Source organism: Rhinoraja longicauda, chromosome 18, assembly GCF_053455715.1.
Source record: "Rhinoraja longicauda isolate Sanriku21f chromosome 18, sRhiLon1.1, whole genome shotgun sequence".
NCBI lineage: Eukaryota > Metazoa > Chordata > Chondrichthyes > Rajiformes > Arhynchobatidae > Rhinoraja > Rhinoraja longicauda.
Genome location: NC_135970.1, coordinates 11,808,170 through 11,822,832, shown reverse-complemented (window position 1 = coordinate 11,822,832; position 14,663 = coordinate 11,808,170). Strand labels below are relative to the sequence as shown.

At 40.9% G+C, this 14,663-nt stretch overlaps 1 protein-coding gene across 4 annotated transcripts in view; it reads left to right on the top strand.

The window, feature by feature from the left end:
- Nucleotides 1-14,663, top strand: part of LOC144602252 (activating molecule in BECN1-regulated autophagy protein 1-like) — a 292,114-nt gene that overhangs the window by 53,236 nt on the left and 224,215 nt on the right. For all 4 annotated transcript variants that reach the window (XM_078415123.1, XM_078415121.1, XM_078415122.1 and 1 more), the window contains exon 7: nt 2,208-3,673. In XM_078415123.1, coding sequence (XP_078271249.1) covers nt 2,208-3,673 — 1,466 coding nt within the window. The remainder of the gene's footprint in view (nt 1-2,207; nt 3,674-14,663) is intronic.

Below are 14,663 nucleotides of genomic sequence, written 5' to 3'. Positions count from 1 at the left end.
GGACTCAGTGGGCCCAAGGGCCTTTTCCATGCTGTATCTTTCAATTAATCAAAATATTAGCACAGTATCCAATGGGCAATGATTTCTTCTGCTGATTACCACCCATTGCTTTTCCACAGTGAATACATCTGTCCTCCATGGAGAGAGTTACTTGAAGGTAACAAAGGGACAGGATATATACTGGATGGGCAGCTGCAACGCCCATCACAGAGTTCCTCAGGAATACCACCACTGGGTCCTGAAGGAAACTGTGTCCAATCTGTGGACATGTCTATGGCAAGTGGTGGATTAACCAATAAGAGGGCTAAAGATATTTGATTTTATTCTTGCCAGTTTACTGTTGCAGATGCTTGTGCATGTTCTAGCATTGGGTGTGATCATTATAAATGTCTTGTGGAACTTGAAGATCTCTTTTCACATCTGAGGGTGTCCTCCAATGTGTCGTGTGGCATCAACATTGTGCCGAACACGACAACGAGTTCAGAACAGCTAACACCAGGCATCTGTGAAGTGCTGTGTAATATAAGCAGCAACAAAATTAACTTTGCATTCTGATATGTCTCTGATTATTTATTTGCAAACATATATCAACATGTTAATCCTCATCCAATGAGATGTTAAGAAATATGGGAATAGCAAGTATATCAGAAAAAAATAAAGCCAAATTATAATGTTGAAAGCTTTGTACAACTGTTTAGCTAATGGGTAGTGTTCAGCTTGGTAAATTACTGATGTATATCTGATCTTTCAAAAGTGATCAAAGGTCTGAAGCAGAATTTACAACTTTGTGTAGGAAGGAACTGCAGATGCTGGTTTAAACCGAAGCTAGGCACAAAAAGCTGGAGTAACTCAACGGGTCAGACAGCATCTCTGAAGAAAAGGAATAGGTGACATTTCGAGTCGAGACCCTTCAGACTGATAGTTAGGGGAAAGGGAAACAAGATATAGACGGTGATATAGAGAGATATAGAACACATGAATGAAAGATATGCAAAAAAGTAACGATGATAAAAGAAACAGGCCATTTGCTAGCGGTGGGCTAGCTGAAAACGAGTTACAGGCAATGAGATAATATAGTGATGTTCCTTTTTGTAATGGGAGTCCATTTTGTAATGCATGTTTTCATCAACAAATATTTGGGGCAGTAGAACTAGAGTATTTGGCTTGTCGTCTGTTTTTCCAAAGTTCAATTTCTTATTTATTGTATTTAAAAATTATTTCTTAGTGTCTTTGATTGTTGTCATTTAGCAATGATTGTAATGGCAGCATCGTTAGGGACTATCAGAACAGTCTGAGCAGGCCCCTGGAACACCCCACCTAAAAGCTATATGCCAGCTGCAGGCAGTGTTACCGCATAAATACTTCAAGGGTATTAAATGTTACCGCATAAATACTTCAAGGGTATTAAATGTTATTGCATAAATACTTCAAGGGTTTTAGGAGCTGAGCAGCCACTTAGAACAAACTGAAAGGGAGCTAATGGAGATGCAGGTTTAACTTGATTTGAGCTAATGATCAATGGGAAGCTACTCTGATCAGTGAACTATCGCAATACTATACTCAACTTGTCAGCCAGCAAGTGCAAAAAATATTGGGAAAGTAAAGGAAATGAATCGGCAAGAAGAAAATGAAGTTTCCAAAGGCAAGTAATTGCATCTGAAGCAGCCAAAGACCGAAGCAAAGTTTTCAACTGTATGGAATTATTTCAAAGAAAATTCACAAATTTCCTGGGGTTTAGAAATTGCAGGGGTAACAGCACATTGCTCTAACTAGATACTGGTGTGAACTTTCACGTTAAATTTTAGGATGTGCTAGTGGAGTTCCAGTAACTTTCTTTGAATTGACTTCTTTTTTTAAAGTTACCTATTGCTCTAGATTGACTTGTTTGGCTATGGAATCTTTGCAGTGAATCTTTGAATTTCACAAAGTCATTGCCAACGTGTTCTTTTGGATCTATTATAGGGGTATTTTAAGTTTAGAGTTCACAGTGTATCCTGAGGAGACCTCCAATCTACGCTGCAAAGTTTTTGTGTAATTTCCTTCTATTGGTACTCACTGCATTCTTCCAATTCACTCCCAAAATAAAATTAAATGAGAAATGGTGTGGGCTGAAAAGGGGTAGTTGACCGGCATGGAGAATACGTGGAAGGGTTAAGACATCTTGGATTCCGCAGTTTATATTCTAATTAATTTTTCTTTTGTTCCAGAATGACGACGATGGCGAAATCCCACTGGATAACGTTGAAGCACCTCAGTATCGGCAGCGATCTTTCCTCCAATCGCAGCCTGTCCGTCGAACACCACTGCTCCACAATTTTCTCCACATGTTATCCTCACGGTCATCAGATACTTCAACGGGAGATCAGAGCCAAGCTGAGGAGAACGCCTTGCCAGCAGGTGAAAGTGGTAGAACTTCCGTATATGCTGTGCTCCGTGATCGCTTCAGCTATCCAGTCCAGGAGTGTGTTCATCACATGGGGTTGGTTTGTTTTTGTAGTCGTTGCTCTGCACTGAGGTCATCTTCCTCCACTTCTGTCCCCAATGAAGACAGTACTCCTTCAGCATCCTCTGCTCCCACAAACTCTACATCTGCACGGACTGAGCCTCGTATTCCTCCTGAAAGGCCTTTATCCCAGCCCGACCCACGTATTCCCGACCGTCCCTCTGCATTCAGTACTGTAAATTATGAAAATTCTGGCAACTCTCTCCGCAACCTCTCTGCAGCCACTAGCAGGAGGGGTCTATTAGGGCACTCGGCATACCAGTCAGGAGGTTTGCAACAATCTAATACCACCCCAGGCTTCAGGGACCAGAGTTCAAGGTTAAGTGGGTCTGATTGGACAAGAACAATGCTGAACGTATCACCAAGGTCTGAATTGGAAAGCATGCCACCACCTAGAACTAGTGCGTCCTCCGTAAACTTGCTATCTGTGCTGAGACAGCAGGAGACAAATACTCAACCTGTTTACACTTTAGCTTCTGAGGGGAGAGGTGTCTCTAGTCTTGGCACAATCAGTAGTGTCAACACTGGTGCTAACAGCAGTATAGATGAAGAGAGACCGAACAACCAGTCCTCTGTCAGGAATGTCCTCCAGTGCAACCTGAGCCGCTATTTCATGGAAATGGACCGCTTCCAGGACGTGGATCAGCGGGTTGGCGATGAGTCCAATCAATCCCAGCAGGTGCAAGAGATCCTAAATAACAACATAGAACCGAATAGAGTTGGCCCATCTCAGCAAAATGCCGAAAACACTTCCAATTCATCAGGTGGACATCTGAGTCGTTGTAGAGCCTGCCATAACCTTTTAACTTTCAACCATGATACTCAGCGATGGGAGCGGACCACACAACTTTTCTCATCGAATGAGAGCAGCTCTTGGCATGTGCCAAACAATTACGAACCACTAGGGCATGGAAGCAGCCAGTCCCCAATGCCACCGAGTAGAGGGGTCATGGGGAGGGCTCATGGCTTGAGTAGCTCAGAAGGCAGATTTACCCGTCATGGCTCTGGCCAGCAGGGGGAACGTACAATGGGCCTAACATTTAACAATGAGACGGGACACTGGGAGCGGGTGTACAGTCAACCAACATCAAACAGAATGTCGAATGTTTCACAAGAGGCCTTAAACCAAGAAATGCCTGAAGAAAACTCGGAAGAAAATTTACTGAGAAGGTAATTTTTTTTTGTTCAGTTTTGAGAACCTATATGAATTGAAAAATAATCGCATGGATCTTTTTTCAAATGGTGACAATAGAAAGGAAAACAAACTGGGTGCTTAAAGCAGTAAATTTCCAACATGCAATTCTGGTATAAATTAAGATCCATTCTTGGTACACTTATTGTATATGAACTCACAATTTGTGATTGATGTTAACAAGGCCATACTGAACTTGAAGTGAAATATCTTATTTCATACTTAAATCAGTTAAATATTGTCATCTATAATTATGCATTTGGAACTCCTAATGAAGTTGTGCAGTGTCATTGCTGCCAAAGTGATAATCACCAGATAATCTAATTCCATGTTGGTGATTGAGGAGTAATTTATCACGCCAACATATCTGATGCAATAACAACTATTTTTAAATGATATGTGGGCATCTACTTGAGTAGTTGGGAAATTGGTCTAAAATTTGACATGTTCAACAATATTGATTTGTTTTAATGTAACATTGGGTGTTGCAATCCTGTACTTGGTAATTTGTCTTTTACAAAATGTTAATTCACCTCTGGTGCTCATTCTGCCCTCTTGAGCCCTCTTCATTTGAATCTTCCCATAATTGATGACTGCTTAAGTGCCCCGACCTAAACAGAATCACTGTCTGAACCCCTTTGCTGAGGCACCACTCTTTCTTCCTCAAAATCAGTTTCTTTGGCCAAGCCAATACCACCTCCTAAAGTTTATGTTCTTATGAAGTATTCTGAGCAGTATACTGTGCAGAGTCAAGTCCCGAAGAACTAAATATGTACCAATAACATTGGATCTTGCTGTTTTCAATATCGTTGAAGAAAGAAAATGTGCAGATTGTTGGTGTTATTATCCTAAATGGGAATCCACGTCAATTTGCTAACGCCTTTGACAGACTTTGTGAATGTTGCAGCAAGGGTTCAAACCACTTCATTGTCGAATAATGTCAAATAGCTTGATTGATGAAACACATTAACAGTGAAGAGCTGTGCTCTGCCTTCAATGATGAAATGTGTAAGGTAGCACAACACCATTATCGCATCATGATCCATTAATAGTGAAGTGGGTAGCACAGGTCTTTGAGTTGCAGCCTCACAGTTCCAATGACAGGTTCAATCCTGATCTATTGTTCTGTCTGTGCGGATCTTGCTGTTTCTCCATGTTGGGTTTCTCTCTGCTCCTCTGGTTTTCCGTCATGTCCCAAAGGCATCTGGGTTTGTGGGTTAATGAACCATTGTAAGTTGCCTTAGTGTATAGGTGAGTGGTAGAATCTGAGTGGAGAATAAAATGCGATTGGTGTAAATTAGTGTTTGATGGTTAGAATGGACTCGGTGGGCTAAACGACTAGTTTTTCCATGCTATATCATTGTAAATTCTTCCTGAAATACCATTGCTAATTTAAGTGCTGCAGAATGTCAAGTGTGATTATTGTAGGGAATAATTCTACATTCTACTTAGCTGTTGTGTATATTGCAAGATAGGGATGGGAATGCATCATTCAGATGTTGAAGGATGTTTTGTGATTTAATTCAGGACGTAATTGAGTACAACGACCATATCTATCCACCCCACGTTACCATTCAAATACATTCTGTCAATCTCAGATGTAAAAAATTATAATTGACCCATCAATACATGATCTTGTTTAAATGAAAGTTCCAGATTTTGATTACTCTTTGTAAAGAAAAAAATAATTTGTTTTTTAAGTGATGCAGTTTTTCTATGTAAAATCACATAAGGGCCGGTGATGGGCAAGCAGAACGAGTGGCTGTTTGGCTCTCGGGTGTGGAGTTCAGAGTTGTACTCTTGCCAGTAAAGCGAGTGCAGCCTTTACCAGGGATTTCTCACCACTTGCTCCATGTGTGCGAAGATTGCTGGATCCTACTGTCTCTTTGGTCACCATCTGGGAGAAATGTGCAGCCAAACAGACGCGGGGAGACGTTATTCTTCATGCAGTCTTATGCCCAGTGGCTGTGACCCTCCAGCACCAGCCCTTGCGGGGACCCCTATGATAAAGCATGGGAGCAGCTTTGCTGGGGGAGTGCCAATGGAGAACTGGGCTTGGTGCCAAGCTTCTGCAGTTCCTCGCCTGAGCAGGCACACTTTGCTAAAAGGTGGACGATTCTGCAGCTTTGTGTTCAAACTGGAAGATCAAGAACACTAATTGGCACATTGCAGCTTACCGCGAAGCAAGTATGATATGCATCAATTACTACATGCATAGTGTATGGACCGAGGAAAGGTTTGTGTCTCGAGGACCTGTATGGTATTTTTTTCTGCGTGCACTGAAGCATTCAAATGAACAATTTAGATATACATGTTTAATTTTTCTCCTGCCTGTATTCAAAACTCTGACTCCCTTTTTCCAAATGAGCCTTATTCGTGCATGGGCCTTAACAGGAAGTATTACTGAACTATTTTACTCCAGCGGCATTGCTTGAGCTTTATCCTGCTTATGGTAGTTTATTCCCTTGGGATGGTTGGTGGGAAATGGGCAAAAGTGAACTACTACTTTTGTTTACAGGTCCAATAATGGTAGGCAACAAATTTATCTTCTTTGCCCAACCCCACTGCCACGTTGTTGTCATGATTTCATGGCAATGTAATGAAGCTGATGATTTTTGGTGGATATATATATATATAAAATCAGAGAAGTCTCAATGCAAATTGATTTTCAGTGATTCCTTCCTTGAATTGCTGATTAAGATTAATGTAGGGTAAAGATAACATGGATGTCTGGGCATTTGCGGACAGGAGCCTGCTATTTCTGTCCAATATTATTCCGTTGGCCATATTGAAAGGAGTGTTGTGCGATATGCAACAAAGCAACTCCTTTGCCGAACACCTTCAATCCATCCGTCATTGTCAACTGTTTTTGGAAAATGTTGGAGTAACTCAGTGGGACAGGCAGCATCTCTGGAGGGAAATAGGTGACTTTTTGGGATGAGACTCTTCGTCAGACAAAGGGTCTTCTGAAGAAGAAGGGTCTTGACCTGAAACGTCACCCTTTCCTTCTCTCCAGAGATGCTGCCTGGCCTGCTGAGTTACTCCAGCGTTTTGTGTCTATCTATTGTTAACTGTGTCTCGGTTGTCAGCTGTTTTAATATCACCAACAACTTCTGGACCACCCATATTGAAACAACGACCAATAAAACACACCAACGCCTCTACTTCCTTAGAAGGCTTTGGAAATTTGGCATGTACCCTACAACTCTCACCAACGTCTACAGATGCACCATAGAAAGTATTTTATCAGGATGCATCACAGCTTGGTTTGGGAACAGCTCTATCCAAGACGGCAAGAAATTGCAGCAAATTGTGGATGCAGCTCAGACCATCACACAAACCAACCTCCTTTCTGTTGACTCCATTCATACCTCATGCTGCCTCGGTAAGGCCAGCAGCATAATTAAGGACGAGTCGCATCCTGGCCACTTCCTCTTCTCCCCGCTCCCAACAGGCAAAAGGTACAGATGTGTGAAAACGCACACTACCAGATTTGGCGACAGTGTCTGCCCAGCTGTTATCAGGTAACTGAATCATCCTACCACAGCCAGAGAGCAGTGCTGAACTACTATCTGCCTCGTTGATGACCATCGAACCATCCTTGATCGGACTTTGCTGGCCTTACCTTGCACTAAACGCTATTCCCTTATCATGTATCTATATGCTGTAAATTGATCAATTGTAATCATGTATTGTCTTTCGGCTGACTGGTTAGCATGCAACAAAAGCTATTCACTGCACCTCGGAACACATGACAATAGACTAAACTGAACTGAGATGCTGCCTGATCTTCTTTTACTCCAGCATTTGTGCCTCTTTTTACATTTTCTGTTGTTCAGCGTTTTTTAACAAGCTGGCAATTGCAGTACTTCACTTTGCAAAATTGATACAGACAGAGGGCAAAATTGGTCATTTTGATAGACAGAAAAGATTATACATGAATGAGACCATGTACAAATTTCTTTTTTGAATTTTTAAGTGTTATATGAACAAATTATCGAGTATGGCAAGATTATCTGTGCGTTCTCTCTGCACCAGTTGGTTGTATTCTCTCTCTCCATTTGGTGGTGCTATTGTGTTGAACATCATTGAAAAATAAATTTTCATTTCCCAAGTTTGAGGAATGAATTAAAAGCAACTTGAAGAAAGTTTGGTGATATAAGGAAAACGAAAACTTTTGAAGTTATGTCTTGAGGTAGTTTGTAACCAGATTTTCCCCTCTAATTGATGGTTGTGATTTAGCGGAGACTTCTGTAACGATAATTGTACTTGTGAGCCTCGGCAGTGACTGGTGGCAGAATATCCACGTGTTTTTCAGAAAGCCTTTGAGAAAGTGTCATACGCGAGGCTGCTAAACAAGATAGGAATCCATGCTATTAGTGGCAAGGTGCTAGCATGGATAGAAGATTGGCTGGCTAGTGGAGGCAAAGAATGGGAATAAAAGGGGCCTTTTCTGGTTAACTGCCAGTGACTGGTGGTGTTTTGCAGGGGTCAGTGTTGGGTCTGCTACTTTTCGTGTTGTGTGTTAATGATCTGGATGAGGGAATTGATTACTTTGTGGCCAAGTTTGCAGATGATATGAAGTTGGGTGGACGGGCAGGTGGTGTTGAGGAAGCAGGGGGACTGCAGATAGGTTGGGAAAGTGGGCAAAGTGGCAAATGGAATACAGCGTAGCAAAGTGTACGGTCACTTTGGTAGAAGGAATAAAGGTGTAGACTATTTTCTAAATGGAGAGACAATTCAGAAATAAGAGGCGCAAAAGGACTTTGGAGTGCTGGTGCAGTTTTCCCAAAAAGCTAATTTGCAGTTTCAGCGGCTGTAAAGAAGGCACATGCAATGCATTTATTTCAAGGGACTAGAATATAAAGGCTGGGATGTAATGCTGAGGATTTATCAGGTGCTGGTGAGGCCACATTTGGAATATTGTGAGCAGTTTTCAACCCTATATCTGAGGAAGAATCATCCTGGGGATGATTGGGTTAATGTAAGAGGAGTGTTTGAAGTCTCTGGCCTGTACTCGCTGGAGTTTATAAGGATGAAGGGGAATCTCATTGAAACTTACCAGATAATAAAAGGCCTAGATAGAGTGTTAAATGGCAAGGATGTTTCCAGTAATGGGAGTGTTTAGAACCAAAGGGCACAGCCTCAGAATAAAAGGACGTACCTTCAGAATGGAGATGAAGAATTTCTTTAGCCAGAGGGTGGTGAATCTGTGGAATTGATTGTCATAGACTGGTTTGGAGTCTATGGTTGTTTGGTTCAGCTGAGCCTGGTTCATGGCTTTCCCATCTGACACGTACATGGCCACTTACCATTTGGCTTTCTTGGTTGTTCTCCATTCCCTCTCTCCTCTCTCCCCAATACCTGAAGCCATTACAGCAGCTGACCACTGACGCACCAGAAATCAGCTAACATTCTGTACATCGAAGATTGAGCTTGAACTATATCAGAGTTGATGGTTTCATACTTGATGAATAAATATCAGCCGAACAGTCCCTGGGTGGATATGATGCTTTGGAAAATTCTAAATTTGAGGACTTTTAAACATCAAGTGCAAGGCCATCATTTAATTCAAATGGTTATGGCTTTCTATTTTTTTTTTAAATGGTAACTACGTACATCAGTGAAGAATGAACGTTTGATTAAAACCTGTCTTCATCGATGGGACGGTGGTGGATAGAGTCAAAACTTCAAATTCCAGGGCGTGCATATCTGAAGAGTTGCCCTGCACCCAGCACATTGATGCAATCATAAACAAAGCCCATCAACGTCTCTACTTCCTCAGAAGATTGAGGAGATTTGGCATGTCGACAAATACTCTCTTCTACATTGCACAGTATAGAGCATATTGACTGGTTGCATTGCAGCCTGGTTCGACAACTCGAACGCCCAGGAACAAAGAAGATTTGCAAAATTTGGTGAACACTGCCCAGTCCACCACGGGTACTGACCTGCCCTCCATCGAAGGGATCTACAGGAATTGCTGCCACATAAAGGCAGCCAACATCATCAGGGATCCACACCACCCTGGCCATGCTCTCATTTCACTCCTGCCATTGGGAAGAAGGTATAGGAATCTGAAATTGTAACGTTCGTGTTCAGGAGCAGCTTCTTCCCAACAACCATCAGGATATTAAACACTGCAACTAAGCTCTGAACAAAATAGACTTGTGGACATTGTTTTTGTCTTTGCACTATTGTTTTTTATATAATCAACTTATTTTTGTTTATTATAGTGTTAACAGAGCACTATGTTTACATATCTGTTGTGCTGCTGCAAGAATGAATGTCATTGTTCTGTTTTGGGATATTCGACAATAAAACATTCTTCTCTTGACTCTTAAACGTGGCCAGTCATAATTTAGGCAAATGAAGCTGGCCCAGTATGGTGAAGAAGACACAAAGTGAGACCGCTATCCAGGCACTTGTATAATATCAAAAACTGGAGCTCCCTAGATGATGATGGAAAGTAAAGTGAATTGGAAATGTGTTACATAATCCCATAGAAAATCAGGCAAAGCACCGAGTATATAGGGAGGAATTGGATTTAATAGGTGTGAAGGGAAAATATTCTTTCAATAGGAAGCTAAAAACAATTGTAGTTGATATTACGAAAGAAATAAAAATGAAGGCAGAATGCTTAATAGTTACTGAGTAAAATTTATGTATCTAACATTAGGATAGAACAAAGTTAAATAGGCACTGCGTAAAGTTAACATGACATCAGGCCAATATGGATGTTTCTGAGGGAAGCCAGGGTAGTGGTGAAGAATTTCTAATCACAATCTTTCAATTCTTCTGTGATATGGCCGTGATGATGATACTAACAAATTGCAATGTTACTAATTTGTTCAAACTAGAGAGGGTGATAACCCTAGTAACTGCAGACCCACCAGGGGGCGCCGCATGCTGGATGACTCGACTACACTCTGTCTGTCGTTTTCAAACTTTTTTGTTATTTTTGGTGAGTTTTAAAAGTCTGTGTTAATGTTCTCTGGATTGTTTTATGTGAGGGGTGGGGGAGGGGGAGGGGGTCAGGGGAAACTTTTTTTCAATCTCTTACCTTGCCAGAGATGCGATTGTTTTCCGAATTGTATCCCCGGTCGCTCCAGTCGCGGCCTAATGTCATGGAGCTGGAGCCCTTGCCTGGGACTGACTTTGAACCCCCGACGGGCGTGGACTTACCATCGGAGCTGATTCCTTGCCTGGGATCAACTCTCCAACCGCGCCTGCGGACTTTAGCATTGCAGAGCTCACAGTCTTGGGTTGAGACAGGTCGGGAGCTCGAAAAGCCACACGATGTTCGACTAGTCCCAGGGTAGATCGCCTTCCGCGGGGAAGCTGAGATCCCCCTGATGTAGGAGCTGGATCGCCCCGACGAGGAAGGCCCGCCGGGCGTCAAGATCGCCCTGTCAACGGGTTAGAGGCCCCCGACCACTGGAGGGCAAATAAGGGAGAGATTGAACTTTTTTTCGCCTTCTATCACAGTGAGGAATGTGGAGGAGTCATTGTGGTGGATGTTCATGTTAAAATGTAGTTTGTGTGTCCTGGTGGTTTTTATTGTTATGACTGTATGGCAAATGAAGTTCCTCGTATATCGCAAAACATACTTGGCTAATAAAGTATTATTGTGATTGTGATTGATTGTGATCACTCCTCATCAACGAGAAAGCATTGTCAAGCCTGATGTACGTGACAATTGTGTTCATTAGCAGGCATTTGTTAATGGAAAACTATAACTAATCTTTGAGTAATTTAATGAAGGTGACAAAAGAGAATATCATTAATGTATTACAATTAAATATTGTAGAGGTATCTGTTGAATAATACATATTCAACAAATACTGACTTTGGGGGAAAAAGAACATTGCTTAATTAAGAAGCCAATGATAACTTGCTTGTGAAGGAAGGGATGGTTATGCAAGTTTATCTGATTAGAATTAATCGAACAATGGGGTTCCCAGGAATCAACTTTGAGACAAATTCATTTTGATGTATATATGCTCTGGTCTAGAGTACATATGTCAAATTTATAAATGATACTAAACCTGACAATGCTTTAAATCGTGAGCATGATAAGAATAATTCCAAGGATTATGAAATCTGGTGATGGCCAATTGTAATTCAATATGGATGTCTGAAGTTACTGACTTGTGGACAAGTTCCAATTAACTATTGTACCATTACATTAATCGTAAAATCAATCATAAACCTCAAATGAACAATAAAGTAGTCAAAATAGTCTCAAATTGATTTTTGAGTGGATGGTTTGATATATTATTCAGATTTGGCATTCTCTCCTTGACACCTTTCTCCTGTTGTTGCTTCGATGAAGATGTTGGTATCAATATTACAATATAATACAATCACACTTATTATATTTAGTTTATGGGCTCAGTTGATTTCTCTGCCAAATAAAGTTGGCATGTTACCATCTTTATATTAGATGACATCTGGTGATGACTTCTTGGCGGATTATACATGGAGTCATATTGTTTATTGCAGTATTCGGGTGGGTTTGTCTGTCAAATACACCAGTTCAAGAGAATGATAAACATCCTGTAGCACAAATCAATGATCTGTTGTTCTGACAAATGTTTGTCTCAATCAACAATGTCTACATGAACACGTTAGTGGATCCTTGATCATAATTCTGCTCGTACGATCTGGTGCACCCAAAAAATGGCTGCCATTTGCTGACATAATGGTCCATGGTAACTTCATATCTGTGAAACTTTGCTCATGAAACTGAGTGATAACTTGCATTACTCTTTTAAGGGGAAAACTGTTTGAAATTGTGCCTTACTGTAATAAAGTAAAATGCAGCTTAGTTGCAATGCATCAAGCTATGATGAGTGTTTGCCAATCTAGGAAGAACTTCTAATGCAGTGACTGTTGCTGCAGTGACAGTTTCATTGGATAAACAGTTAAACATTTCCATTCACATTGGCGATGACATTTGATGCTTTCAGAAAATGAACAATTGCAAATCATTATTTTTCATATGGGTACGAGTTCTTCTTGCCAAAGTATATTGTTTCCGTACAATGGATGTAATGTAAAACACTTCAAGTAAAATTAATGTCTTCTGGTGAAAGACAATCGCTTCCATTGTGCAACTCTTTTTTCAAACAGCTGGAAAATGATTTCAGAGCACAAGTACATTCACCGTTTTGACTTCTTCCCAAATGAATATTTTACAGTGAAGCACAAATACTAATTACATGTTACGATGCATTTACAGAGATTATATAAGTCATAATTGCGGTGTTCTTGTGCACTTCAGTGGTGTAATAGGTGCTCTTTAAATCTTCACAACCCTCTATTTATGATTGCAAAATTCCTAATGTCATAAATTGTTGAAATGGATGTGAAGGCAGACTGCATTATTTCTGGTGTGGTGGATTCCACAATATTTGTAAACTCAAACTTTTATCTGGATATGTCTCATTTTCTGTGAGCAAGTCTTATTGACGTCATTAACATATTGGTAATTAGGATGTTTCAAATTGATTTCTATTTTACCATCTTTTCTTGTGCTCCATTTACCAATTGAAAGGGGACAGGATGTGATGATCCAACATATCTACTTTGTGTAATTAGCTAAATAACTTGTATCCATTCTGTTCTCCTGGAATGAACATTAACTTAGCCCTAAAAGATGCACAAAGTGCTGGAGTAGCACGACAGATCAGGCAGCATCTGTGGAGAACATGGATAGGTGAAGTTTCAGGTCAGGACCCCCCGTCAGTTTGAAAACGGTCTGACCCAAAACGTCACCAATCCGTGTTCTCCAGAGATGCTGCCTAGTCGTCTGAGTCACTCCAGCACTTTGTGCATTTTTTTGTAAACCAGCATCCTTCTGTCCACAATGATTTAGTCCTTTTTTTTCACTCTGCTTGCAGCTCATTTGCTTATTAAGTGGAAAAGATTTTATTTGTGGTGTACCATATTTAAAATTCCTGTGCTTGCAAAGATTCTTGTAAGAAAACAACGTCTGGAATAATTCCATTAGTTGCAAGCTGCTTTGTGGTCTGTTCTGAGGTTTGATAAATATTCTCCACCATGACTGGGAGCCAAAGATGATGAAGTATCGACTTAACATACACAAGTTAGGAAAGTGTTAAGACAAAAATAGTAATAAAGTATACTGTTTAAAATAAAAACTTTTTCTCACTAACCCATTTACATCAAAGCTAAAATTTGATGCCCTAATAGTTTTATTAGGCACAATCAACAATGAGAGCGACAAGTTGTTTAGCAGCAGAAAATGCTGTGAATATTCACCAGGTGAGGCAATATCTATGAACGGGAACCCAACAATGCTTAAAGGCAGCTAACTTTCTCAGCTCATTAACCTAGTAATTCCACATGTTGGTCTTAACCTGAAATATCACCTGTTCATTTCCCTCCCACCACCCCTCCCACCCCACAGATGCTGCCTGACCCACTGAGCTAGTTCAGCATTTGTGTTTTACTTAAATGGTAACTGTTTCTCATTCCACAGATGCTGCCTGAGAGAATTTAGAGCATGCACAGCACAGGAACAGGCCCTATGGCCCACAATGTTAGTGCTGAACATGATGCCACATTAGACTGATCTCGTATGCCTGTACGTGTCTATTCGCTGCACTTCCTGTGCCTTTCTAAGACCTGCTAAATGCCACTATAGTATCTGCCTCCACCATCACTGCTGGGGATGCATCTAGGTCCCCACTACCGTGTGTGTGTGTGTGGCATTTTTCCTGCTTTTCCAGTTTTTATTTGAAATCACCAGCATATGCAGTTTCTTTCATTTTTCCCATCTCTCAATTATCGGTTCACATTTCAAAATATTTCTGTGGTATTCAGGAATTTTCAAGTTTGAATTCACCCACGAAGTTGGAATTTGCTTGTTTCTGGTGTTGGTCTAAACCACAGTGTATATTTCCTTCCATTATTTGTATTTGCTCTCTCTGTGCCTAACTT